The 27,804-nt window shown below is 43.7% G+C and overlaps 1 protein-coding gene across 1 annotated transcript in view; it reads left to right on the top strand.

Annotated features, from left to right (window-relative positions):
* The window catches only part of LOC144179424 (neural cell adhesion molecule 2-like), a 187,494-nt gene extending 159,894 nt beyond the window's left edge, over positions 1 to 27,600 (top strand). The window contains exons 5-14 of the mRNA XM_077707775.1: positions 242 to 550; positions 3,015 to 3,269; positions 8,616 to 8,906; positions 10,011 to 10,349; positions 12,841 to 12,966; positions 14,895 to 14,922; positions 15,516 to 15,604; positions 20,043 to 20,170; positions 25,498 to 25,678; positions 27,444 to 27,600. Of these exons, the coding sequence (XP_077563901.1) occupies positions 242 to 550; positions 3,015 to 3,269; positions 8,616 to 8,906; positions 10,011 to 10,349; positions 12,841 to 12,966; positions 14,895 to 14,922; positions 15,516 to 15,604; positions 20,043 to 20,170; positions 25,498 to 25,678; positions 27,444 to 27,478 (1,781 nt within the window). The 3' untranslated portion in view covers positions 27,479 to 27,600. The remainder of the gene's footprint in view (positions 1 to 241; positions 551 to 3,014; positions 3,270 to 8,615; positions 8,907 to 10,010; positions 10,350 to 12,840; positions 12,967 to 14,894; positions 14,923 to 15,515; positions 15,605 to 20,042; positions 20,171 to 25,497; positions 25,679 to 27,443) is intronic.
* The last annotated feature ends 204 nt before the right edge of the window (positions 27,601 to 27,804 follow it).

Raw genomic sequence — 27,804 nt, forward strand, 5'->3', positions numbered from 1 at the left:
GATGAACCAATGCCTGCTATCCATGCTTGCAATATTTATTGGTTTCTTGAGCCATGTAAGGCTTACTACAAAATGCGGGGACGCTAATAGAGATACTCTGAAGAACCACGCGTTTTGTGTTCTTCCTTGTACCTGCATGAATCGTTCCGCAACTGAGCCCCTGCATTCTCAACTCTCATTTTGGAAGACACGCTTCGCCTTGTGAAGAAAAGTTGTCATTTTGCTTTTCCGCCCTTTGCAGTGAAGCCGACGGACGTGAAGGTGTTTCTGCCCTCGGCTTCCACGAACGGGGCTGCACTCGTGGCGGGGGAAGTGGCCGAGGCTCGCTGCGTGGCCCGGGGGGCGCGGCCCTTGGCTCAGGTCGCGTGGTTCAAAGGCGGCCAGAGGCTTCAGCACGAACGAATGGTGTCTCGTGAAGCTGGATCGACGCTGAGTACTGCCAGCTTTGTGGTGCGCGCCCAAGATCACGGTGCCCAACTCACATGCCGCGCCGACAATCCCAGCCTTCCAGGAAGCGAGATCAGCGACTCAGTCCTGCTGAACGTTCAGTGTGAGTGGCTATCATCTTGTCTTTTCGCCGTTGTGCCTTGGCCTGCGCTATGCGAACGATTAATGCAATAATGCCTAATGCTTGCGGTTCTTTGTGAAGATATTCTACAGAGAGCGTGATTTCACAGAATTGGTGAGCCTGGGCGCTTCATTACCTATATTGCTGATCGGGTGTTATCTCCGTGCCGGTATTTGTAGCCCAAATAGTCAGTGAACTTTATACCCACTGTGTATTCTTCAGTGGAACAAATGCCACAAAAGACATTGGAGCACCGTATCAATGTTACTTCAATAATCCCCATACCTAAACAATGTTTGTAGCGTTTAGGGCCGTACATCCTTTCCTTAGCTTATTAAAGCGTAGCATTCTTCGCCATACATCCCCATAGCCAGTACAGTATAACGCCCTTAATTTCCACGAGAATGCTGATCTGTAATCGCCGTAAAAGTTAAATAGACATTTTTTAGGACAGAATTTGGAGAACTCCACAATGGGGAAAACTTAAAAAATAAACTTTTAACAAAAATAGCCGACAAATCCAAAAATACGCAGCTCATACATGTCCCCCAAAACCGAACCATAAAAGAATAAAGTCCACAAAATAACGTTCAGAGATCAAATAAAATTTGCGGAAATGGCTAAGTGTTTAACGTCCTGTATTTCAGCAAAAATGGAGATTTTGCAAAAGCGACATTCTCAATCGGTATAATAGCGAAAGTGGAGGTAATAAGGTGGAACGAAGTTTGAAAAACCAGCAATAAAAAAGAAGAAGAAATATAAATTTCACCAAACTAATCTGACAAAGTTAAACTATGCATTTGATACACCTCCCAAAAAAAGCTAAGGCTAAACAAAAAAAAATGTGTAAAAGAACGTTGGAAATACGAACAAAAATAGCGGACACGGATCAACTATGGAGAACGCTTGGCGTCTCAAAAAACATATTTAGCGAATTAAAGGCGCTTCATCGCTATAATAGCATAAATTTACGTCATTGTCGAAAGCAAACAAAAGAAAATTTAAAAAGAATAAAATAATCCAACGTCTTTCGCAACTGATAGCCATACTTGCCTGTTAAAGAACTCACATTCTAGACAAGCGGCTTAAGAATGCTGGTTATTATTCGATAATTTTGTTAAATGCTGAAGATTGTTTTTACCGGGTGCATATATGTACTTCGAATGGCGAAAGCCGCTATGCGGGCCTAACTGTTGCGCTATGTCGTCAGTGCAAGTTTAGTGTTAGCGGGAAAACTCCGTCATAACAGAAAGAAAAAAGACGCGGTGCTTGTCATACGGTCCTCGGAAGGAAGGAAGTTTTTTTCAACAGCGGGGAAACCGTTATCCTGGGCTACGCTTTGTCGCACACCCGTTCTATGGTTGCACATTGAAGAAAGGTGTTGTGCCACGTTCGCACGGGGTCTGGCTGGCAAAGTAACACACCTAGGGCCTTCAATTACCCTCGACCTGCATAAGCGGCTGCTGAGGCCGAAGAGATCGACCACCGCTGCAGGTGTATCGCTCTGTTTATAAACACAGCGGTCGTTTCACTCTTGTTGCGTGCACTCATGTAATTTATCAAGGACTGTATATGATTAGCACGCTGCCAAATGGATAGTCTATGTTTGTTGACACCGTTTATGAATTAGGGGCATAAGTTGTGGTTACTCCGCTTAATATGTTTGCTCTGTCCAACAAAACGGGCTACGTTTTACAGTAACCGTGATCACTTAATGACGTCCAGAATTTTCGGCAGGACGACGTTGTGTGAAGCTTGCCCTGGTAATTGAGGTAACGTCAAGTTTTTAGTGTTGACAATTGATAGATTTAATGCGTAAGCCTTATTTGGCGAGTATCCTACACGCCCCGCGTGTTAATACGCAGCATTTGCTCGAAAAACGTATTTGGCGAGGTTACCTAATGTAATCTCAGTCATGGTGTAACAGGAGATCAATATTTAAATAACCATAAAAAGACAACTACTAAATAATGAAACAAAGTGCGAAGAAAACTATCTTAGACAACCTGTAACAAGGCGAAGGCAACAATATGCACTTCTTAATGCGTAGGTATTCCAACGCCGGTTCTCTCCATTTTGAGTTTGCTTCCTTCGCCTAGTTACTTTTTGTATACTGTATATCAATTCGATATCTTAACTTTGCAATTTGTGCGTTTTGTGAACTTGTACGGCGCTATACGTTTTACACATTTTTATTTTTTTCAGGTGTCCTGTTATTTTTGCTTGCGTCTCGTAAGGGCGCCGTGCTAGATAAATGATTTTGATTCGTTGATACCCTTTCTTCTTTTTAATTTTCAGTTTTTAATTTCCGACGACGAATTACCTCCACTTACTCAATTGTAGCAATTACTTGGGTTTTTTAAACCTTTTCCCATGATACAATGGGTAAGTCTCTTGAAAGTTCTAATAATGATTGTCGCTGGCACGTTGTTTCCCTCTCATGCAGATCCACCGCAATTGTCGCTGACAGCGTCAGAAAGACGTCCTCACGAGGGGGATAACGTCACGCTACGCTGCGATTCCAACGCCAATCCAGATGTTAGCGCCATCTGGTGGCGCCGGGACGGACAACTACTGGACTGGCGGAAAGACACATTAAGCTTGGAGCGCGTTACTAGAGCACAGGCCGGCCTCTACGAGTGCCTTGCATCCAACAGCCTAGGGGAAGGATTCAGCAACCAGATTCGCCTCTCTGTGCTTTGTAAGGGCTTTTTGACAACGCTTCCTATAATCTGCTATGGTTCACACGTGTTGGTATATCTTTCAAAAGAAGACGTAGTGCCGGAGTGATAATAGTCGACTACTAATATTACCACATTTCAATAGGAGGGGGGGGGGGGGGGGGGTTGTAAGCAATATTAGGCTTTTTCTATACTTAAATGGACGTACAACCGATCAACCGATTTTTGTTGAGTATATGTCCTTATAGCTGATCTGAAAGCCGGCGCTTTACATAATGTGATAGGCACAAGCAATTTATAAACCAATTGGCGGCAAAATTTTATTTTGGCACTACACTTTCTTAAATCTAAAAGGTGGCGGTTCGTAGCGTACAAACATGACACTACGTTATGTGTCCTGGTCGCGTTACCTGCAAACCTTGCAGCTACAGAGAAGGCTGAAAGGATTATTCACCTATTGAAAACCTTTTTAACACAAGTATTTGTATAATTGCAAATTGTATATATATTTTGAAACGTTCTTTTGAAAATTCTGAAGTCACGCCGCCCGCCGCCGCTAGGTTGCTTTAAGTGTGGCTAACTGAACGTCCATGCCCAGAATCAATTGCAGCGTTCAGTAAACAGACCCAATGAAGGAGCTTCCTGCTTGTGTTGTGCGTTGTTTGATGATTCGGCTTGAGTCACGGACGTTGCTTCAGCGAAAAAATCCGTTTTCAGTTTCCAGAAACGCGAACGGCTGCGTAAGAAAAAAACGCACCCGCGGAGAATCGAACTGCCGACGTCCACAATATGAAGCCACCATTCTACCTTTCATCCCTCCCAACAAATCGCGCCTCCGTGCAAAAAAGCTCGCTGCTTCTAGCGATTATAAAAGACACATAAAGGTATGAGAATGCTTAAAATTCGCAATTTGTCTAGTTGGCGACCAGTTCTTAAATACCATTTTTTATCTCGCATACAGACAAAAGTGTGTTGCTTTTGTCTGTATGACATGATTGCCAACATTATTTTGGGAGGACACCTGGGGCCCGTATATCTAAAAATGTCAATTTAAAAAGTTCTAGGGCGCTATCAGCAAACCCGTTTCGCGTTAAGGTGTTTTAAGGGATAACTTTTTATTTCAAATTGAGAACATATATTCAATAAAAATCGGTGGTGTCTCCCTTTAAAGGCAAACTATAGCGCGTTTGTGGAATTATTATTTGAGGCTGCATTTGGCAGGTTAATTTCTTCAGTTCGCAGTGAAACGTCTAGACGGAAATCTACAACTATAGTTCATTTGCCATCTACCAAAGGTTACCACAGTTTTGTATCTTGTTTTGTGGCTAGCTGAGCTTCCAAAGTAGTGACTTTAACCGATTAGGTGGTTAATACCTGCTTTCATGTGCCTAAACCATGTTCAGTAATTCGGCTAGGTTCTTTTCGTCGGTTATTCTGAAAGGAACGTTTTGGCGTTGCCTTTATAAAGTCGGCTTTTACCTTCGAAGCCCTGTTAGCGGCCCTTCCAAAAGCATTCTTACCCTACAGAAGAGCATCAACGGAAACATTTTCCGAAAACGACAAAAAATATTGGACGACTCATACGCATAAATACTGTTCCTGCAAAGAACACTGGGTACACTTGACAAAAAATTGCACTTTATTAGAAATAGAAGTGGGCCTCGTCGTTACAAGTGCACGTTAAATTGGTTTATGCGCAAAGTATTGAAACAAAGATTTGAAATGAGAAAGAAATTTAAGACAAAAGACGACAATAAGCATACGGAGTCGCCCAGAGCTGATACAAGCGCAACAAAAAATATAAAAACGACGAGGACTGGCGTTGCCGGCTCGAGTCAGCGTCTGTTGAATCGATGGGTATAGCGTATCCAAGAACACTAAACTCTTGACGTGCGCTTGCACGTTGCCCTCTACGATTACGCACATGGCTTTGTCTCTCCGCACGGCGGTTGGTGTCCCTTCGGAAGTAACCCTGTTTTAGTTTATTTTAATTGCCCGTGCTACGTCTCGCCTCCCTTTCTCCGACGCTGTTTCCGTAAGAATTGAGGTTCTTAAAATTGTGCTTATACTTGTCATATCATACAAATTCTTTTATCAAACGTGATTAGCACTATTTAGGAACGGCATTTCTACTCGGTGGATTAATTATTTATATCACCTTCTATGTGGCATCGGAGGGAGAGATTCTAACTTTTTTGCTACACCTTGTGCATACTAATCGGACAACATCGCCCTTTCCCATTAAGTGTAATTTCTCTCACATTTTCTAGAAGTAAAGGGAATAGCTGCGTCATTTGCCAATGTGTTGTGATGGCCGACATTAACCAATTCAGTAGCGGGTGGTAAAACAGAAATACTTCAAAGCACCGTTCAAAGTGAGCTGTGCTTGCTTGGTCGAGGCTCACATTGGACAGAGGCCTGGAAACACGGGCGGAGCGATGTGAAGAGAAAAAAAAAAAATTCCCGCGCCTTCCCGCGAGGGGAACACGAGTAAATGCAGAGCATTGGGGCCTCAGTACTGATTGAAGGCAGTGTTGCTTCCATCGCTTCTTCCGTGATGCTGGAGTAGCAGACACGAGTAAACGTGGGCACGAGCATCAACCAAGGAAGGAAGGAGCAACGCAGTGACTGAAACACGAGCGACCGCTAGCCGCTATATTTGCAGCGCGCGCAGTAGAGGGAGAGCAGTACGGGGGGGGGGGGGGGGGGGGGGAGAGCGCGCCCTTCCACGCCCCACCGCGCTGCTATCACGCACCTGTTACGCCTAGACCGCGACGGAGTGAACGGGCTAACTACGACGCATGCGCGCGCCAGCTGCTGTTGAGAGAGAGGAGGGAAGCAGGAGAGGCGCACCTGCTGCGGACGCGGAGCTGTTGACACCGTCCGACGCAGGAAGAGGCGAGCCTAAGAAATGCTCTGCATTTAAAAAGATAGCCATGGGAAGAGCAAGTGCCAAGCATATATGCAAAAAGGTAGAAGAATTGTTGGATGAGACGTTTATATGGGCAAAACTTTTCTAAACTAAATCTTGTGGCAATGTTTATACTTGTCAACAGCGTTGAGCAAAAAGAGAAAACATTAGGCATATTTGAGGCAAGACATCAGTGTAGTCGGGCTATTTTCATTGTTATTTTAGTTGCAAATACGTGGCTGCCTAATTTTTCTGCTAATAAATAGAAAAAATACACTTGAAAAAACGTTTTAACCACGAAATCCGGAATGCGCTCGCGGAGCCATGTCATAGCCGTCTTCTAAGTTCAAAAGGTTTTATCAGATGGCACGCGCAGTGGAACAAAGGAAAATTGAATCGGCGCGAACCGGAATCGATCTTCTGTATTTCAGATTTTGTATGAAACCTATCATTGCCATTCGGGCACGGGAGGCACCTTCAGGGTTAACATAAGCGTTCGCGACGTTAGGTCTGGGAAGCTGGGCTCACTTTTTTTGTTGTGTAATCTTGCACTCCAAAATATTTTTCAGGTTGCTTACAATTACGGTACTCTAGCCTGCCGAAAGACTAACAACAGAACGTTTGCTACTTGCTTCAGTGTCACATTAAAACTTTGTTATTCCGCACAACGCCGCTCAGTGAGAGGCTGTTCTGTAGCGGGAAGGGCCATGGTGTCTTTGCTGAGTCTTCAAAGCTCTGAGTCCTCTAAGCCCCCTTCTTGACTGTCATACCATGCAGATGTCGCACCGCTAGGAGTAAATTTAATAAAAGTGTGAAGTGGGGCCAAATAATTGTTATTTCCACAGTTTAATTGCGCGGGTTTATGTGGTTGCACCCGCAATATACAGGGTGATCAAAATTAGGTCGAGAGGTTTTTTTTTCTTAAATTAGGCGTGTAGAGTAACCTAAAGACCTCCTCTACAGTAAAGTTATGCGCCCAAGAGGACACAGAATTAGGTGGTAATTATCAATGTCGGTGGCTTAATTGGGTAAAATTTAATAATTACCTATTTAGTTGCTGGACTAAGCAGGCATGCCTGTACTCAAAAGTTAGACACAATCGTGTTTCTATGCAGCTTAATCTTGCAGAGTTCTTCTAACGCATCCGTACTCCGAGATATAGAACTGTGAAGTTTAATTGCGTTCGCATGAATACTCATGCTAGACAGTGAAGACCGGTGCAAACATCCTCCCGTTTGTTCTGTGTTTCGATAGCGGTTACGACTACTGCAGATTTCGATAGCGCCAGCCAAGACTGAAAGGGTCTCAGTTATCACTGGTGCCTGTGCCCCCACCCCGTTGCAAACAAACACCGGATACAGCAGACGCGTCACAAAAGGGGGGAGCTTTGCGCTGGTCCTCAGTCTTGCGTGCGTAATCACGTGCCGCAGTTAAACTTCGCAGCTCAATATCTCGAAGTAGGGTTGCGCTAGAAGAATTCTGCAAGATGAAACTGTGTGGAAACTAGAATCCATCCAACTTTTAAATACAAACATGCCTGCTTACTGCACCCACTAAAAAGTTAATAATTCAATTTTAGTTCATTAAGCCATCGACATGCATAGTTACCACGTCATTCTGGGCCTCCTGTGCGCATACTTTACCGTAGACTGAACCTTCACGTACATCTAAGCACCTAATTTAAAAAAAAAGAACCTGTCGACTTAACTTTGATCACCCTGTATACTGAGCCTACTTCACTGGAACAGTACCTACACTTCGACGAATCATCAAGAAAGCAGGTCAAATGGGTTTTAATTGAGCAACGTACGTTTTGATTTTCGGCCACATTAACGTATGCTACATTTCAATGGTGTTGAAATTGGTGAATTCATATCTTTCTTGATAAAGGGAGCGGTGGTTGCCTCAGTTGCTTTTTTTATGCGCGTGCATATCTTTATGGGGTTTTAGTTGTAATCTGTAGCACCAATATTGCTATTTATTCGCGTGGGTTTTAAGGAATTGGGGTTTCTTATTTGGGATGCGTACTTGCTTTCAATGCAACACTGTTTGTGCCTCAGGGTGAGAAAATTAGATTAGACATTTTCAAATTGATTTGTTTGTGCTTAAGTTATTGCTAGCTTAGGATTACGTAGTTTAACTGATCACGTAAATATCTTATCACTGCTCGCGTATGAATCAACTTTGTATCATTAAATTTACGTAGGCGCGATATTTGTAGTTTTTCGCAATACGTATAATGGAGTAAAAGGTAAACACTTCTCGATATTTGAGTGTTTGCTTCGTGTACCCATGCGAACCAGTTTCCAATTGCTTGGACAGATGTGCTGTAACAAAAACAGTGAGGGTAACGCAAAATTTTAATTACAGTGACCACGGGTATGTACTTCGGGGAAAACAGACGAAAAAAACGTGGTTTTAATTTTCACCACCTTCTCCGTAATCAACTGCGCAGATGCCCCTGAGTGCGTTACCGATGCGGGCCCGGTGGACGAGTACGCGGCTTCACCAGAGCTGCGAGTGGCGTGTGAAGTGCGAGCCAATCCGAGCGACGAGCTGCACTTCGAGTGGATGGCGAACACAACACGCCGCGTAGGCCGCATCAACAGTCTGTCCGTGAACGGCACTCGTGCGTTAGCTCGTGCCGTTGCTGGTAGGGAACTGGAGTACGGCCGGCTGCTCTGCTGGGCGTCGAACAGCATTGGCAAGCAGCGAGATCCGTGCGTCTTCCACATCGTGCCTCCCGGTGGGTCCCTGCGATGTCTCGGTGGGGCAATAAACCAAGCTTTATTGAAGTTAATCTCGGTGGGCATTGCGGCTCAACACGGAAGGCGCTCTGGTGTATGAAATGTTTTCATTTCAACGAATATCCGCTTTACCGTGTAAGAGTTCCCTTTGGTTAGGGTACAAGTTTATTTCAAATAAACTCTGCAACTATATGGTATCTTCAACGGACAGGATGAGTGTGGAACTTAAACATAACACACAGGAGTGGAACTGTTTACCTGCTTCCGATTTCTACATATCTGCGCCTAGATCACAGCCCCTAATTGGTTCTAAATTATATGGAAGACGGGGACTTCCAGAAAATTTAGACTTGCTGTGCAAGTTTATAGAATTGTTCTGATACTGGGGAAAACACCAGCACCACCTTTATTTCGGACAGAATGCCCACGTTTAAACTACTGATAACGTACTGTTCTTTAGATCGGAGCCTAAATGTCTTTAACTGTATTGCCGCAATACTCCTTGGCTTTAACGTCGGTGGTTGAGCACTTTGGCTTGAGCTGTGAAAAAGAAGTCGAGAAAAGCGAACCGAAACGTGTTCCCAAAAATTTAAATGTAGATTTTCAAATTAGGCTTTCTACAAATTGTAAAAATGTGCGCTGACGAGTGTGAAAGAAAGTTTTGGCATAGAGAGGAGCGTTTGATGGGGCCTTGCGAAGGAGGTCAATACTTTAGTAACCGCCATTTTTACTTACAAAAAAAGCAGGATTATTGACAGAATCGTGGCCCTGAGAAGGCCACTCGTTAAGCGTCAGGAATCGGGCGAAAGTCAGGCCAGCCTCTGAAACATCGTTTTACTTACGTTGTGTATTGTACCGTTTTGTTGGTATGTTGATGTATTTACCATAACCACCATTAATAAAGTTCCCAGAACATTGTGCAAATATAATAACCATCTTTGTACCCTATCAGCGGTATTTTTGCTACCTGTTCCTAAACCAAAGCTACGGCACGCCGTCGTGCGTAGTATCCCATGCATGCTTCAATTTTGTTTTCTGTTCCCTATGTTTTCTATATTATAGTCTTTAATTACAAAAATATCCCATTGTCGTTTCTTTTCTAGCTCCCCCTGGAAGTCCACACAACTGCACAGTGACCCGACAGGACGGTGACAACGTAGCCGTGACGTGCACAGCAAGTTCCACGGGTGGGCTGCCAGTGACATACTTTGCTGAGCTCCTCGCCTTCAGAGGTGCCTCGGCTACTGTGCCACCGATCCCTGTGCACAACACAAGTGATGACCGGAGACCCCACTTCGGTTTCACTGGGTTACCTCGAGAGGGCGTTTTGCTGGTGCGCGTGTACGCTGCCAACTCCCAGGGCCGAAGTGGCGTCACAGAGCTGCGTTTCTCTGCCGGAGGCTTCAGGCTTCAGCATGAGCCCAAACCTTCGGGCACTATCGGTGAGCAGGGGTAGTGTTTGTAATAGAGTGCGGTGAGAACAATCTTCTGCCAGGATCCTCATGTGACCATGTCTGTGGCCGTGTCTATAAAACTGAGATTACTGGTACAATAGAAAAATTGAAAGGAGTTGACAGAGGGAGAACTTGGAACAAGGCCAATGGAGAAGGTCAAACTACATTGAAGGGGAGATGGTAAACAAAATATGAACTTTCTTCAGGGTGTTCAGGCATTCTCGTTCTTTTACGGGAGGCTAAGTGAATCGGCGCCATAGAATATATGCACGCATGTATGTATGTATGTATGTATGTATGTATGTATGTATGTATGTATGTATGTATGTATGTATGTATGTATGTATGTATGTATGTATGTATGTATGTATGTATGCATGTATGTATGTATGTATGTCAAGAAAACCTCGCAAAGCAAAGGGGAGGATATGGTAGGTCGTTGAAACAGATAAAGAATTTGGAAAGAAAGTTGAGAAAAAATGCCTGCCAGGTGGGATCCGAACCCACGACCCCCAGAATACTGGTCTGGTGCGATAACCCCCCTTTCAGCCCCCCCCCCCCCTTCACCCCGAGAAGTCGGAGTGGCGCTGGCTACCACCCCAACCACAGAAAAAAAATTACATTGACCTAAATACCCCAGAAAGTGGAGGGGAAAAATAGCCCCGCCGGTAGCGTATTGGTTATCGCACCAGACCGGTATTCTGGAGGTCCCGGGTTCGGATCCCACCTGGCGGGCATTTTTTCTCCACTTTCTTTCTTTCCAAAATATTTATCTGTTTCAATGACCTACCACATCCTCCCTTTGCTTTCCGAGGTTTTCTTGACTGCCAACCCTTATTTTCTGTCTTATTTCAACGAGCCCCTCATTTCCTATTCTGATTCGCTACATGTATGTATGTATGTATGTATGTATGTTGATTGAAGAATTGATTGATTGAATGTAGGTTTTAACGCACCGAAGTAACGGAGTCGATGAGGAGCGCCGTAGTGGCTGGCTCCAGATTAATTTTGACCACCTGGGTATCTTTAACGTGCGCCGAAATATGTGTGTATGTATGTATGTACGTATGTACTTATGTATGCATGTATGTATGTATGTATGTATGTATGTATGTATGTATGTATGTATGTATGTATGTATGTATGTATGTATGTATGTATGTATGTATGTATGTATGTATGTTGATTGATTGTAGGTTTTAACGCAGAGAAGTAACGCAGGTGATGAGGAGCGCCTTTGTGGCGGGCTCCAGATTAATTTTGACCACCTGGGGATCTTTAACGCGCGCCGAAATATGTATGTATGTATGTATGTATGTATGTATGTATGTATGTATGTATGTATGTATGTATGTATGTATGTATGTATGTATGTATGTATGTAAGTATGTATGTATGTATGTATGTATGTATGTATGTATGTATGTAGAAACAACGCCAGTTTGGGAAATACCTCTATGGCGACATTTCACCCAGGGACCACCAATTATCACAAATGAAGCTCTGCTGATATATTTATGCAGCAGAAACTGTAAACGCCATAAAAAAACAGAGCCCTGTTTTTTGGAGCGCTGTGCACAATTCTGCTTTTGAAAAACCCAAAAAATTTAAATTGCTTTCTCATCAACAATTTCCCACAACCAGAAATCACTTGCGTGTATGTTTGTTGAGAAAACAAAGGAATAAAATTGATTACATTCTTCAAGCACACCTTTCATGGGTAACAATTGAAGAAATAAAGTACAATTTAAATATATGAGTGAATATTGCAAGTGCGAGATCTGACAGCGAAATTAACACCTCCCAAATAGGCAGTTGGATTCCTTATTTTGGGCTAATGCCTGAACTTCACTAACAACCGGTGTTTGATTCGAAAGTTGCTTTTGCATTGCGCTTTTCTTAGAGTCATAAAATAATTTCCGCGTGCTTTGTTAATAAATCCGAATGGTGATAATAAAATGTTGTAACCGTGCTGCACTACGGGATGTTATTTACTGAGCGTCAGGGAGAATATTTTAAAAACTCACGAGCTGCTGGCAGTGATGGTGTTAGTTCGTCTGCAGAAATGATGGCAACGGGTATAAATCTTAAGAAGTACCACATTTTTATGCAGTTTAAAAGATTGCAACGGTAGAGACACACACGGTGAGCCTAAGGTTAACGCGAGGCCACAGGCCGGGTAGGAAACTTTCTTTTCTTCAAGAATATCTCTATTTGCATTTTACTCCTGCTAACATTGGGTGAGGTTGTAGTATTGCCTTTCAGTATGCGTCATATCACCATATCACTTCATGGGGTCTCTTTATTTGTATTCAACAAGAAGCAATGTAAAAAAGGAACAAGAAAAAAACTTTAATCACGCATCCTGAATAGCAAAGAAGTTGATTGGAACTGTGATGTTTCATAAGTTTAAAATCCAGGTAGGGCGAGAAGTGCACGCATGCGGTATACCACTACGATTCTGCTTGTGTACTTGCAGACTCCACCACAGCGCGACTACCAGGACATATCCTCGGCTTTCTCATCACGGCAGTTATTCTTCTGACTTGCACTGTGGCATGCCTAACGACGGTCAGGCACCGAAAACACACTGGAAAGCGGAAAGGTACTAAATATTGCAATTTTCTTTCATAGACGAGAAGTTTGTATTCTCAAGATTTGAAACGAATCACGTTATCGTCGCCATTCTTGGTGAAGGCGTAGATGTAGACGAAAAATGTCGGTAGATCCAAAGGCCACTGTCCTTGCCTACTCCTGCAAAAAGAGGCATCATAATATACCATAAAATTTCCACCGAAGCAAGGATGCCCTATAAATGTAAAAGAACATATTTTATATTTTTGTATTTCTGATAAGGCACTCTTCAAAAACATTTGTCAGCCTCTTAGTTCAAAAACAGACACTGCTCTTTTAAGAGAAACGAGTACCTAAATATTATCGCAGCTAGAAACTTCTGTGTAGACACAAAAACGCGGAACTTTTCAGAACGAATCGTAAAATGTCCACCATTATTGTTAACTAGAAACCGCGCTGCTGAACGTTAGCCTTATCTGCGGTAAATCTTCAGCTCATTGATAAAACATTGCAACATGAACGTTTCTGCGGAAAAATTGTCCTACTGGCCTGCATTCAGCCCTTTTAAGACGCCAGCACGCACGTACTTAGAAAAGAGATGCCGTATAATCGACGCTGGCAGTTGACGTTACCAGCGAAGCTGTTTAAACTTAACATTTGTCCGTGCGGATCATCAACAGAAAATAGTCCTCATCGCCGAAGTGGAGAGTGGAAAAATGCTGGGCAAAAAAGTGTCACGGAAAGTGGCGAGGATACAAGCAGCCAACAAGCGGGGGGTTAGGAGGGCGCGCCGCAACTAAAAAATTACACCACTTTCCAGTAGGGGAACCATGAGTAGTATGCGAAGCAGCATGGGGGTACAGTCAAATTCCCATTCCCGGGGGGCCGTTGGTTCGGGGCTGTTGGTTCCATCCGATCTCATCCTACAGCACCGGAGCAGAACCGGCGCATGCGGTGCCTCGGAGCAGACTGAATGCCGCGCAGCGCGAGCCTGCTTTTATACAGCTGGGGAGAGGAGAATGGAGGAGAGCCGCGCATGCGCAGTGTTATGCAGCTGGAGGAGAGGAGAATAAAGGAGAGACGCGCAAGCGCAGTGGAGTGCGGACGGCGCACGCGGGACATAGCCCCGACCATGAGATGCTTCGCATCTAAAAGAGGTGGTTAGAGTGGTCCCGGGAATCGAAGTCGACATTTTCACGCCATAACACCGGCAGCCTAACCATTGCGCCACCCCAAAGGCCAAGCGGGGTACGGGGTTAGCAGAAGCGGGGAACAATAACATGTGCAGCCAATTCGAACGAAAGGAAAGCCTCTCCGGAGTCGAAATCAAAACTGGGTTCCCCGTGTTATAAGACCGGCGTGTATACGACTGAGGCATTATCGCATTTAGGAGCTCAAAATTTCCTTTGGGTTCGCAACGCTGGCGCTGGCTTTGGACTTCGGCAGCGCTGACGTCACTCTCGCTTCAGACTGGCAGTTTAGATTGTGGACTTTTTGAGGGTGGATTGTGGACTTTGATGTAACTCAGTTTTCATAAAAAAAGCTTCAGTTTGTAACCATCTTTTTCCTGTGAAAGAGGCAAACCGAAGAAAGCCAAAATAGGGCTAATGAACTACACCAACTCCACTGTTTGCCCTGTCATCAAATTGTAATTGAGAAGATTACCGTTTTTTTACACAAACAGCATTTTGCTGCTTTTTGAGTGTGTTTTATATGGTCGTACCTCGAGTTAGCTTTTAGAAACGTTGAGGTGTGAGACAACTGTAAAGCAAGCGTCTTCCCACCTGATCACAATAAGTAACAATAATAATCCAACAATACTTTCGGCTAAACAGTAATTTTACTATCTTGCCACAAACATTTAAAGGCATTGACTGAACTGCAACTTTTCCACGTCTGCAAATTGTTGTTGTCAAGTGAGTGCCTGTATTTTATAATGTGGTATGTCTTTGGTTCCAGAACAAGCGGAATCTGTTGAACTTGAAAAGTAAGTGGACTGCACTCGCCTAGAAGATGAAAGACCATTTTTCGGTTTGCTGAATTAATATTAAGTAACAGAAAGCAAAACAATAAAGAATGAACACAGACGCGAACTGATTTGTCCCTCCTTATATGACATACTATTTCAGCCAAAATGCACAGAATCTGTGTTCTTGTGCGTAGTGCCGGGCGAATTTATTTGCCAATGATCTCTTAATAGCAATATTATGCGGACGTATATTACATACTAAAATTTGGATGGTTTGACTGTAATTACAAGTGGTCGCGGTGGAACTGCGAAATATCTTGTCTCAAAGAGTCAGCTGCGATGTGCGTTAGAGTCGATACTTGTTCCCTAATTTAAAGAAAGAAAAAATGGCGGTTGTGTAAACTTGCTGTTTCAGCGCGCAGAAAAGTTTATATTTCATCAGTGATTAGAGATAAATAACCGTGGTTAAAATACGGAAAAAAATTGCTGTATATTTGTTGCTTCCAAGATTAATTATGAACATACCTTCTACCACAACAGTAAGTAACATTTTTCTACTCAGTGCAAATAAAGTTAGATTGTAAAATACTATTTGTGTCGCAAACTCACAGGTGCCCTTCTCAAAAGAGCTTCAGTGAATGTGTCTCCAGTGACGTATACCAGTCACCAGACCTTATAACAAGCAAGTACGGCATGCCAGGCAAGTGGGTCATCATTCATACAGCCTTAGTTCTGACAATGCACTTACCGAGGCTTTAAAAAAACCTTGAAGATGACTGCATGCCTAAAAAGAACAATAACACTTAAATATCCAAAACGAGTTTCCTCGAACCCAGAAACTTTGGCAGTTAGAACGCTCGAAAGCACGGGTGTGTATTACGTTTTTGTCTCAGTTAACGGACTCCCAGTGGTATGAATAGCACCGGAGTATGAAGCGAAAACTCCGGTGCTCTGTAACTGTGAACGCCATTCGTTTCCTAAACCATAATAAGGGCCCTACTCCCATTACAATTGAGGACAACAGTAAACAAAAGTAAGGGGTTGATGTTCTATCATCAAAAATGCACCAGCAAATAATTGTTCATACAACGACTATGTACTTGTCCTGCGGCGTTTGGGCGTGCATCAGTTCTACAGGCGTCGCCCGGCAACCACGAGTTTCTCTAACAGCATTCGACGCTGGCAGAAACGATTTCATCCAATTAAGCAAAGTGATATAAGCACATTTGCAGTGTTGGATCATTGCTCAATTGGTCATTTTAAATTACTTTTCCGTACAATTCGCAACAAAAAACTCGCTATAAAGCCAGAAAAGCTTCGCGCTCATGTATACACAGAACCGTAAATATTATAAATGGCATGGCAGCAGGCTCGCTGGTTGACCTTTTTTCTCGGTTTCATTCGCGTTGAGCTCGATCTCTGCCACGGCGCTGCATATTGACCAAAAGCAAAACAAGAGAAAACGCTTGTGTACCTTGATTTCGGCGACCATATTGATCACCAGGTGTTTTTAACAGAACCGCGGCCATCTTTTACGGCGTGCTTCACAGCCGAGGTGTGCTTAACACGCGTTAAGATTATCTTGCCCGCTCAAAATATTCGCACGGGGAAATCCCTGTTAGAGACAAACATACGATCGGCGCTCCGCCGCTGGTGAACGGGCACAAGAACAACGACGCTCGGCCCTGAATTTACGCTGCTGGTTACCTCAACGCATCCAGGCTTACTCCGCGTTGTAAATAGTTGTTAATACGCGGTGATCAAAGTGATACTTTTTTTAAATTATGTGCTTCGACTGACGTGAACACCACCTCAACAGTGAGGTTATGCGCCCAGGGGGACACAGTATGACGTAGTAATTAATAATTTCGGTGGCCTAATTAACTAAAATTGAATAATTAACTTTGTTGCGGCTGCAGTAACCTGACATGTTTGTATTGAACAGTGGGACGCTTTCGTGTTTTCACGCAGTTTCATTTGGGAGACTTTTTCTAGCGCATCCGCGCTCCGAGATATCGAATTGCGAAGTTTAATTGCCCTTCGCATGTTTACGCCTGCTAGAGTCTGCAGAGCGGCCCAAGGCTCTTCCCGTTTGTGACGTGTCTGCTGTATACCGTGTTTAGTTTGATAACGGGTTGGAGGCATAGGAAAAAAACTACGCCCACCTCTCCTGGCAAGAACCCTGGTGTGATGCAACGCATCTCATGGGGGGCTCTATTGGCGTTTTCCATCGTATTAAATACGCTTATATCAGGGATTCTCACGCGAAGGGGAGGTGGGCGTAATTTTCCATTTTCACCATGCAATGCACATGCAGTACACGTATGCTCAGGTACGGTCTTTATTGCAGACGAGAATGAGTGCCTTCTGGTCCGTAAAGTGCACAGTTAGGGGCTCGACGATTGCATCAAGCAATCGTCGAGTACTGCGAGAGAGTGCAAGCGTAACGCGGACGACCGTCGACTGAGACCATCGGAGAGTAGCATGCCGCTTTATATTCACAGCGCCCGAAGGATAGAGACATTTTAGGACAGTCGCCAAAATTGTTACATTCTATCCAATGTGGCAGATTAAACTGTGAAACTCCTTTGCAAGGGGTTAGAGAGGGAGAGAGAGAGAGAGAGAGAGAGAGAGAGAGAGAGAGAGGGAGGGAGGGAGGGAGGGAGAGAGAGAGAGGGGGGGGGAGGGAGGGAGGGAGGGAGGGAGGGAGGGAGGGAGGGAGGGAGGGAGAGAGGGAGATAATAAACCGTAATACGATGATGGAAACGTGTTGTTTGTCGGACAAAGGCTAAGCGATCACGGACATTTTGGGGGCGTGAAAATTTCTGTGAGACAGGTTATGCGTACTGTGGGTTGCAGCGCGGTTTTTTCCGTCAGTGAAGTGCTCTGTACTGGAGGTGTACAAAAACATCACCCCTTTGAAGTTTTCATGGTGGAAATGCACTGCTGCTATCTATACAGCGAATACATTCATGCACATTCATGTTGACAGTACAATCACTTCACCCCTCCTAGAACTTACCTTGAGAATATTAAGTGCAAAGCCTGGAGGGAATGCTCCTCAAAAAACTAAGAAGAAAAACCTAGCTTAAACAATACAATGTGTCAAGGAATCCTTAAGAAATATAAAAACTCTTTTTTATTTATTTATTTGTTACATACTGCAGGCCCATTGAAGGGCCCAAGCAGGAGGGGCATAACATCAAGGTGTACATGAAAACACATATCAGCAAACAGCTTTTTGGATGGCATCAAGGTTTTCAACGTTTGAGGGTGAAAGCTGGTTCCACTCTGTTATGGTTCGAGGGAAAAACGAGTATTTGAAGATGTTAGTTCTGGCGTAGTGTTGGAAAGTGATTGGAGGTGCCTATTTCTTGACAACCGGTCTGTGGATGGCTTGATGTAAGAGTCAGGTTGCATAAATAATTTGTTGTTTTTTAGTAGAAACATAAATTTTAGTCGTAACATTTTCTTCGAATTTGCAGCGTAGGAATTCCATTTTTCTTCAACAAGAGGGTAGGAGAGTCAGTTCCACGATATTTGGAGAATATAGATCGGACAGCTTTACGTTGAATCATTTCAAGGGCATCGATGTTAATTTTTCGGTAAGGGTGCCATACCGAACATGCATATTCTAATTTTGGCCTTATTATGGAGGTATAAGCGAGGAGCCTAACGTTAGCAGGAGTATGGCGCAGTTTATGTCTAAAAAAACAGAGTTTACGAAAGGCGGATGAGCAAATATTTTTAACGTGTTTATTCCAACTAAGGTTATTGGTTAAAGTTACGCCTAAGTATTTATATTAATTAACTTCTGAAAGTGGACGAGAAGGAAGATGGTATGGGAAGGAAAGACTATTTCTTTTGTTGGTAATTTTCATAAAAACAGTTTTATCTGGATTAAGCTGCATCCCCCATTCATTACACCATGCAATAATGTTATGCAAGGAGGAATTAAGTAGTCGTTGGTCGTCATGGTTAGAAATTTCCTTAAACAAAACACAGTCATCAGCAAATAGCCTAAGTTGTATAGAGTCCGGGATAACGTTAGGGAGGTCATTTATATAAATTAAAAAAAGTAAGGGACCTAAGACGCTTCCCTGGGGAACGCCGGATTTGACAGGGAGTTCGTCGGAATTATGACCATCAATGCTTACAAATTGAACACGGTTAGACAAATACGCAGAAACCCAGTTAATAATGAAAGGTAGAAGGCCAATAGTTTCGAGCTTATGCAATAGTTTGCCATGTGGGACGAGGTCAAAGGCTTTACAAAAATCAATAAAAATAACGTCAACCTGACCTGACTTATCAAGGACCTGGGCAAAGCTATGAACCACTGATGTTAACTGAGTGACCGTAGAAAAACCTTTGCGAAATCCATGTTGGAAGGAAGAAAGTACGACATTGTCATTCAGGAACGTTGTTATGTAAGTAGCTATAATGTGCTCAAGCATCTTGCAGCATGATGAAGTTATGATATGGGACGATAGTTACTGAAGAAAGCACTGTCACCTTTCTTCAAGACGGGTACTACGCGCCCTATTTTCCATTGAAATAGTAGAACACCTGAATTGAGTGATGAACAAAAAATGACAACAAGAAAGTGAGAAAGCATCTCAGCATAACGGCGCAAGAAAGTGTTTGAAATGTTATCAGGACCTGGATTTGCTTTTGTTTTTAAATTCAATAACATTTCAAATACACCGGGTTGTGACACAATATCAGTCTGGCTTGGGGAACAGGAAGTTTTGGTAGGAATAGCTACATCTTGTGGTGAAAAACACTGGCGAAGTAGCGGTTGAATTGTTGAGCAATGGTTTTTTTGTCGGTGATAACTGTGCCGTCATGCATCATGGGGCTTAGAGGTTGTTTCTTTTTGCTTAGAAATCTCCAGAACTTATCAGGTGCATTAGTAAGAAAGTTTGGAAGAGTATGCTGAAAATAGCGCTGTTTAGCAGAGACCACAGCATGACTTAAAGCTGCAGAGACCACAGCATGACTTTAAGCACGACTTAAAGCTTTATATCTGCTTGGAAGGGGATTAGACGGAGAAAATGAGATCGCCGCCGTAGCAGGAAAAGTAACGTCGCCAAATGCGTGAACTATTATAGGAATATATTTTTTTCTTTGTTCAGGTCATCCTGACATTGCTGTGACGTCCCCAGTTCTACACTCGAAATTCGCTTGTGACAGCATGATCGACGCGAACTACAATCCGAACAGAGCCGTCGCTGATTCCCACATGACACCTGTGCAATTAAAGGTTGGTGAACGTTTTTCAGTTAAATTATTTTGCTAATATTATGATAATGATGTTAGAACTACATCTTTATTTGCTATTAAAAAGTACAGTGCACTTGCACTTGCACTTGCAGGTACAAAGATAAAGGCAAAAAAGATGATAAAAAATGTCAATAAATATTATATGCTTGTGTGGCAGAACTAGTTCTGAAACACAAAATACCCTTCTGTGGAATTTGAGACTTCGAGATTGATTATTAAGATCACTAGCATAATAACGAATTCCCAAGGGTACCAATCGGCAAATAGCGCACAAGAATAATCCAGGGAGAAATGACCTGAGCGAGTCTTCCAGTTCAGTGGACACAAGCTGTCCAGTGCATTGTTGCAGCGAAACCTAACGATTGATTTTCCTAGTTTGTAGGTACTCTGGGAAGCCGATAGGTGTGAATAAATAATAACGGCATCGTTTTAAATTTGTTCGGTTTCTTCCTATTGGTTATGTACAGGTATTCTGGATTGGTGGCAAAACAATAAGCAATTATTCACAGGTTATGCAGTGCAAGTTGCCGACAGCGAGAAGGGTTGGACATCTAAAAAGTGGTGGCACGTTAGTGTTGCACTGGCTGCGTGTAATCAGCTCTACGGAATAGTTTTTAATATGCTGGAAAGAAATTAGAGCGAATAAAAGGTAATGCCCAAGACAAGATAGAGTAGTAGATGTGAATGAGAACAAAATAGTAGTGACGGTGAACGAGCCTTGATAATCTGAGATATAAAGGCCGTCTTCCAAAAAAAAAAACCGGGATCCTAGGATGTGTTGCGTTTAAACTATGAATGTGTGTGTGTGGAGGGGGGGGGGGGGGGCGCTAGGTAAATTTAAGGGAGCAGACTATTGTGCCCGAAGAAACAGGCACTGGTCATTTGGGTATAAGGTGTTCGAGTGAATTACTAAGAAGAGAAAATCGTGCACGAGCTTGGACGAACTAATAATAATAAACGGTGTCTCAGTAGGAATATTACCTACTTTGTTGCTGTTGCACACACCCTAAGGTGCCTGAGTTCATTGTTTATCTGCTCTGTTATTTCACCGATGCCTATGTTGCTGGTGTGAATGGTTGTGTCGTGCTGGTAAAGTTGGCAGAAAGTTGTGCGAGGAAGGCAGCTGAGGACATTTTAACGTATATGAACAACAAGAGTGGACCAAAGACACACCCTCACGATGCACCTGCAATTTCTATTTTTATGTCCGAACTTTCATGCCATACGCTGACGGCTTCTTCTCGATCAACGCTAACAAATTGTTCTCGATTCATAATAAAGTTTAAATGTGGTCCTGATCCTCATTAGGTTATTTTTTTCCAAAAAACAGGTCATAATGAACGAAAAAAGTGCCTCGGTAAAATGTATCAACACAGATCTAACAATTTGCCGTCAACAATGGTCTTCTTTCAAGTACATCAGTAAATGCTGTAAAGGCATGGTTAGTGGAATAACTGGGGCGAAATCTGAACTGTCTAGGCCATACTATGTTAAAGTTTTTCCAGTTTAAAACACGTTCTTCGATTATGTATTGCTGATCAAACTAAAAATTGTAGTTTAGGCATCAATGTGCAGTTATTCAAAGAAATATATTAAACGCAGCACTCAATTCAATTCCGCTCTTCCGGCAAGGCTGCAGCTTTAAAGACTAGATTTAGAATGTAGACGAGGCTATCAGATATAATTTCAACGGCATCCTTGATGTAGCAGGTGTGAATGTTCTGAAGACCTGCAGTAGGTGCTGGGAGGCTGATGATAGCAGAACGAACTTCATTGCTTGTGAGTGGGTGAATCAAGAATGACTGTGGAACCTGCCGTTGTGTGGAAGTAGAGCGTGCATCAGCTACATTCTATGTTAAATACGCAAAGACGGGCTCAATTGTCCTTTTGTTACAACAGCTTCATATGGGTAATCATCAATGTTTCGTGAAGAGAAAAGAGCCTTAATTTTAGCGCTTCAATTTTACTCGGTTTTAATGTAGACAAGGAAATCTATTTGTAGAGCAAATTTGTTTGATTTGGATGTGGTTCGTTTATTTAGTCCGTGACTGGTTAGCCTTACTGGCAGGATTTTACGTTACCGTATACAGGGAGGGGAACAGAACTTTTTTTATAAACACTGTTAAATGCTGGTGCAGTTTATACGCGACTTTCCATAGGCAATTGTAATTTTGAGATGTCAGAAATACTGTAGTTCATCGCTACAAGGAGCAAGTATGTGCAGCGCTAAAAGAGATCCACAACAGAGACCTAAGAGGATGCTCGTCCGTTCTAGATACGCGAAAACCATGAGACAGAATAATTAAACTGAAACATATTAATCAAGTAAAAATGTTCCCAACACGTATTCGTCTAATATAATTCAGGCGTTCATAAATGGCGGATGGAGTAGTTCTAGAAAAGTGCCATAGCAGGGGAAACATGACAGAGGTCCGCAGAGCGTCGCGCTCCGAGCATACGCCAACCAAGCACTGGGAGGAGCCGGAATTATTGTAAAGTCAGCACTGACCGCCATGGTCTCACAATAGTGGGTAGGTATGTCGGATGTGCCTTCAGCTGCAGGTGCGTTACAGATAAAGCGTTTGGCCGTATATACATTTCCCCGAAATCAATACGAGAATCTCCCGCGTGAAAGTAACGTCATCAGAACCGTCATTGACGCAGGCCCGATTAAGTCACACAAGTTACCTGTGTTAACGCACTTTAAATGTCTGGTTCTCCATTCTTCTTATTGTCGCTTTACCTTTCGTATAGTTATTAAGTGCAAATGTACCTGTCTTCTTTATTCTTTATTCTTGTTGTTGTAGGTTAGAATTCGTAGCTGGCCAAAAATTAGTCTTTGGGATTACAACACTCGCTTGATTTTGTTGTGAGCAAATAACGTCAGGTGAGATAGCTTCGCAGCCTAAACTAGCGCTCTTTTATATTGTCGTATCAGTCTACCTGAAGTTTCTCGTTTACCCTACTTGTTTTCTTACTCACAAAGGCAAGGTGTGTTTCTTTAGGAGCCCATTATTAGTATAATAATTTACTACAGTTTTCTAGGTCAACAATTATATTGACTGCGGAAGACTACAAAATTGTATTTTGTGAGCTTTTCTACTGACCTGCTTCGCTTGTATTTTAGTGGTGCCCCCGAACTCGGGGAGGCCATTATCTACGAATTTAACCGATATAATACATTTCACACCCGGCCACTTGCTACCCTCATTGAGGAGTAGCGGGAGTGTTCTTTCGAGCACGCTCGATGCACCGCCGCTGCAATGCGGAACATTTTAATACCGATTGAGAAGTTGCCCTGTTGCTATCGCGTATGGCAGAAGGCGACAAAAAAAAAGGATATTTTCCGGAAGGCGTCTAGAAGACCTCCGCAGTCGTGGGCGGCGTCAGTCAAATTCGCAGCCGTTCCAAGGCCATGAGTTGCAGCATTGTAATTTGTAGCAACGGGTTCAAAGTTTTGTGTTTTGGTTCGTGAGCTCCTTTTTTGCGATGACGGGACGGTTTCGCCGTGTTTTTTCTTCTTTGCCGCAATAGCAGCAATATAGCAAGATGAACTAACAAGAAATTCTCTAGTCGATACAGGCGCCAGCAGCCGTGGTGACGCCATTTCTGTTTCTTGTTGGATTGACAGGCGGTGTTGAGGGCGCGCAAATGCGATTTGTGAAAGTATGTATTAGTAACTATATAAATATTATCGCACGCATATTGTAGTCACGTTGTGTGACACAATTTCTGGCGTTATTTTAAGTTGCCACCGTTTATTGCATTGCTCAGCGGAGACTAGCAATGCGGAGACTAGCAATCGCCGCTCCTTTTCGATCGCGCTTGAAAATTTCATTCCGAATTAGGAAACCATGAGTAAGTTTGAGCGGGACCGGGCTCGATCGCGATTGAAATCGGCCGTGCGGGAGCTCCCGATCCGCATTTATCTCCATCTGGATTGACTCAGTCGCGAATGGAAGTGCCGTATTACAAGGGTATAACCGAATCAAGGTGAAAAAATGTTGCCAGCAGCATATACTTTGCCACACCTTTGCCCTAGCAGGGTAATTTGCGAATGTAATTCCAATTTTTGCGGGGTGGATATTTACAGAGTGGCTGCGCTCGTTTCGTAATCCACCCGCCGCGGTGGTTCAGTGGCTATGTTGTTGCGCTGCTGAGCACGAAGTCACGGGTTCGTCCGCTTGTCTGATGGAGGCGAAAAGCAAAAACGCCCGTGTGTACGAGATTTCGGTGCACGTTAAATATCCCCAGGTACTGAAAATTATTCCGGAGTCCTCCACTACGCTGCGCCTCATCGCTTGCGTTGCTTCGGCGCGTTACACCCTACAATCAATCAATCGATCGTTTCGTACTCCGCTCGTCTCTGCCCACAAACCATCTCTTCCATGGTAACTACTCCGATACCTAATACCCAAAGCTTGCAAGGTGATAGGGTTGCCTGAATTCAGCCAGCGACAGTAATTATATGTTGCAAGGTTACTTTTAAATGAAGCACCAATTCCTGTCCCTTGGTTATAGTATGCACCGTCACCCGACTTGAAAAGTGTTATGACTATACTCATTCTGGAATATTACATCATCCCAGCGAAGGAAACGCCCAAAATCGAAGATCATGCCAAAGCCGCCAGTATTGCATTGCCTGTTGTACAGCCGCTTTCAAATGGGAGCTGTCGGGACGTCTCACACATATCCGGTGCTCGCCCTACACCGCGTATCAGAGTAGAAACTGGGTGACCTAGGGGCCCTAATCCCTGAGGCGTACTACCTTGCAAAATCTCGAGAAACCTTGTAAATTATTTTTATAGTCTTCCGGAAGTGACGCTTCCCGGCGGGTGGGCCTAAATCGTTTAAAAACATTGAATACAATCTAGCATCTGTACCTTGTATGTCATGTAATAAAAACACTTGGGACCAAGTGGTCATCAAGTACTGAACTCGAAGGGATAGTACGTTTGAGGGGATTAAATAACAAAACCATCTTACCTCTTGTGCTCAAATATCTCGAGCGATGGTTGGAGGCTTGTGTGAGTAGGAATAGCTGCCCTGGTTTGTAACCTCTGAATAACGAAATACCTTGAAGCCTGGTTGAACCTTGAAACTGGGTTGTGTTCTTTAAACGAGGGTAAAGACGTATACTTCTAGCCACTTCGTTTTATTAGAGGAACCATTTTTCGCACAATCCCTTTTATTACCCATTATTGAATCCCCGGGTTGGGGTGGGCTGACGTTAAACAATACACCTTGCACGTTCAATAGAGTGCTGTGGTTTTCGAATACAGCGTTTGTACCTCCGTTTATTTCAAGCTGTCATCATTCGTGGGATGCGGCCACAGCCCGGAGAGTCGGAGAATGGGAACGACAGCCATCCCAGTCTGCCTGAGCCCCGTTGAAGAGGCATCTGAAGCGGGCTCTCCCAAATGCCAGAACCATCCGCGCGCGCGGGAGGATGCACCGTCATTTCCAGGAACCGCACAGGCAGCAGGAAGTGCGTGTCCTCATCCACTATGTAGTTGTACTAAAGTGATTGACTAGTTCCCGGGAGCTTTCAGCTCTCTTTGTAGGGACGTTTATGTTCATAAACCCTTATTTAAAAAGTTGCGGAATGCGATTCCAGTGCCAAGTTTTTAGGTCAACGTATCCGTTCTCGTTATGTTCACCGGGGCACTAAGTGACCTCAACATGTCTGTATTAACTGTTTGATTTTTTAAGTGCGAATGCACTTCTTAAGCGAGCCTGAATCGTCCGCCGCCGTCGTCCGCATAGCAACAGCTGCGGGTGCGCGCGCTCCTCGTCTTCCCTAGCAACGGGGGGAGATTGGCGCGCGCTACTCTCCTCCTCCTCTCTCCGCTCAGTGACTGCGGGTGTTGGGCGCCTCCTCTCCACTTCGGGCGGGAGAGCTCTCGCTCGCGTAGCGGGCGCTCCGCATTCCGACGCGTGAGGGCGCTCGTGTAGCGGCCGCGTGGCGCGGGAGGGTATCAGTCGAGCGCGCGCCGTCGTCGAGAGCGGTCGCTGGTCCCGCATCTCGATAACGATGATGGCGGACCGGGCAACGGTACCAGCAATAACGAGTGAAATATCTTTCTTTGTAGTTGTGTGCGTGTGTGTAATCTCTCGACTACTCATTAAGATCACGATATCCACCGTAATCGCGCAATCAACAACCGTGCATTCGCACTTACACACTCTCCCCCTTGGGGAAGTGCGAGGGAATTTTTTTGCCTTCCACTTAGCGCTCATAACTAAGGCTCTAGTATATGCACTCTCGCTTTCGTAGGGTTGCGGTTATCTCCTAATTATGTTAAATAGGCTCTGGGAACTGCACCCCTGCCAGCTGAAGTATGGAGAGCCACGACTGAATGAACGAATAGGAAGTTTTAAAAAGTCAGACAGCAAAAAAATGAAGCATTTAAAAGCGTCAATAAGTCGTTCACGGCAGCAATTGTGGTTCGGGGTTTCTGCACTCTCGTCGTTCTCTAGAGCGTTTGCAGTTGAGGGGGTTTGGTGGCTGTCAACCTTACATTTTATCGATTGTTGGTCTGTGTCTTCGCGCCTTAGTATTCCTGTGTGTTTGCATTATTCTCGGCTGAATTTTCAGCCACCATCTCAAGTAGAAAGCAAGAATTCTGCCGAGATGTCCTCTTCTGGCTCGGTAACGAATCCGCTCACCTTCTCCAGCCATGTACCCACCCTTTGATATCTTTTGTTCTGCGATTATCATATTTTCTGATGTCACATGATAAGCACAGTGTAGTGAAATGAGTTCATTGAGATAATAGTAGGTACACGAGTAGAGCGAAAAAGGCTCAGAAAATGAGGCGGGGATACTGTTCTGGCTGTGATATCTCATTGTTTTACATTTTACAACAAACATTCAAGGTCTTTCATCTTTAAACACGCAGTCCGAAATATCGCAATTATGCCACGCATTGTTTAGGTGAGCAGGTCTTTGGAATATTTTAACCTGCTATCTTCACTTCCACTGGGCAGAAACATTACATTGTGTCACTCTTAACGTCGTATAATTTTTATTGCAGTCTTTTTAAAATGTCCATGCTAGAAAACCAAATTCGAAAGGTGCAGCGTTTCGTTTCAGACGCCTTGATAACAACATAGAAAAGGTTTTGGTAGTTTGCTGAATTTGAGCGTTTTAAGAGAACGCTCAAGCACATGCGTTTCTACTAAACCCATTGAATTATATAACAGTGTAGATAACAGGACTATTTTCTAATTTTCTTTCATGTTTGTTGCAGCAATAACTACAATCGTCAGAACAGCCGTGAACTAAACTCCTCCCTTGACAAGAATCGACCAACACAGCGGCGATGCACCAACGCACGCTTGTATGTGCTCCTGCGAATATAAAAACCTGAAGTTGAATAAACGCGCCTAAAAAAGTGGCTCGATATAGTTCTTGTTTCTCCTGGATTTAGCATGTCAGTGGTTTTCTGAACTAACTGCTGCATTTGATGGCATGTAGGCTGCTTTCAGATATCCTAGACTTACAAGAAGCCTATCTGCCCGTCTGCATACTCGTAATCCACGAACTAATTTGCCGAAAACTAGTTTTAATAGACCCCAAATTGTTACATACATCTGGGTGCCTGTATTAAA

Source organism: Haemaphysalis longicornis, unplaced genomic scaffold, assembly GCF_048455015.1.
Source record: "Haemaphysalis longicornis isolate Haplotype H1 unplaced genomic scaffold, Haemaphysalis longicornis Haplotype H1 scaffold_4, whole genome shotgun sequence".
Taxonomy (NCBI): domain Eukaryota; kingdom Metazoa; phylum Arthropoda; class Arachnida; order Ixodida; family Ixodidae; genus Haemaphysalis; species Haemaphysalis longicornis.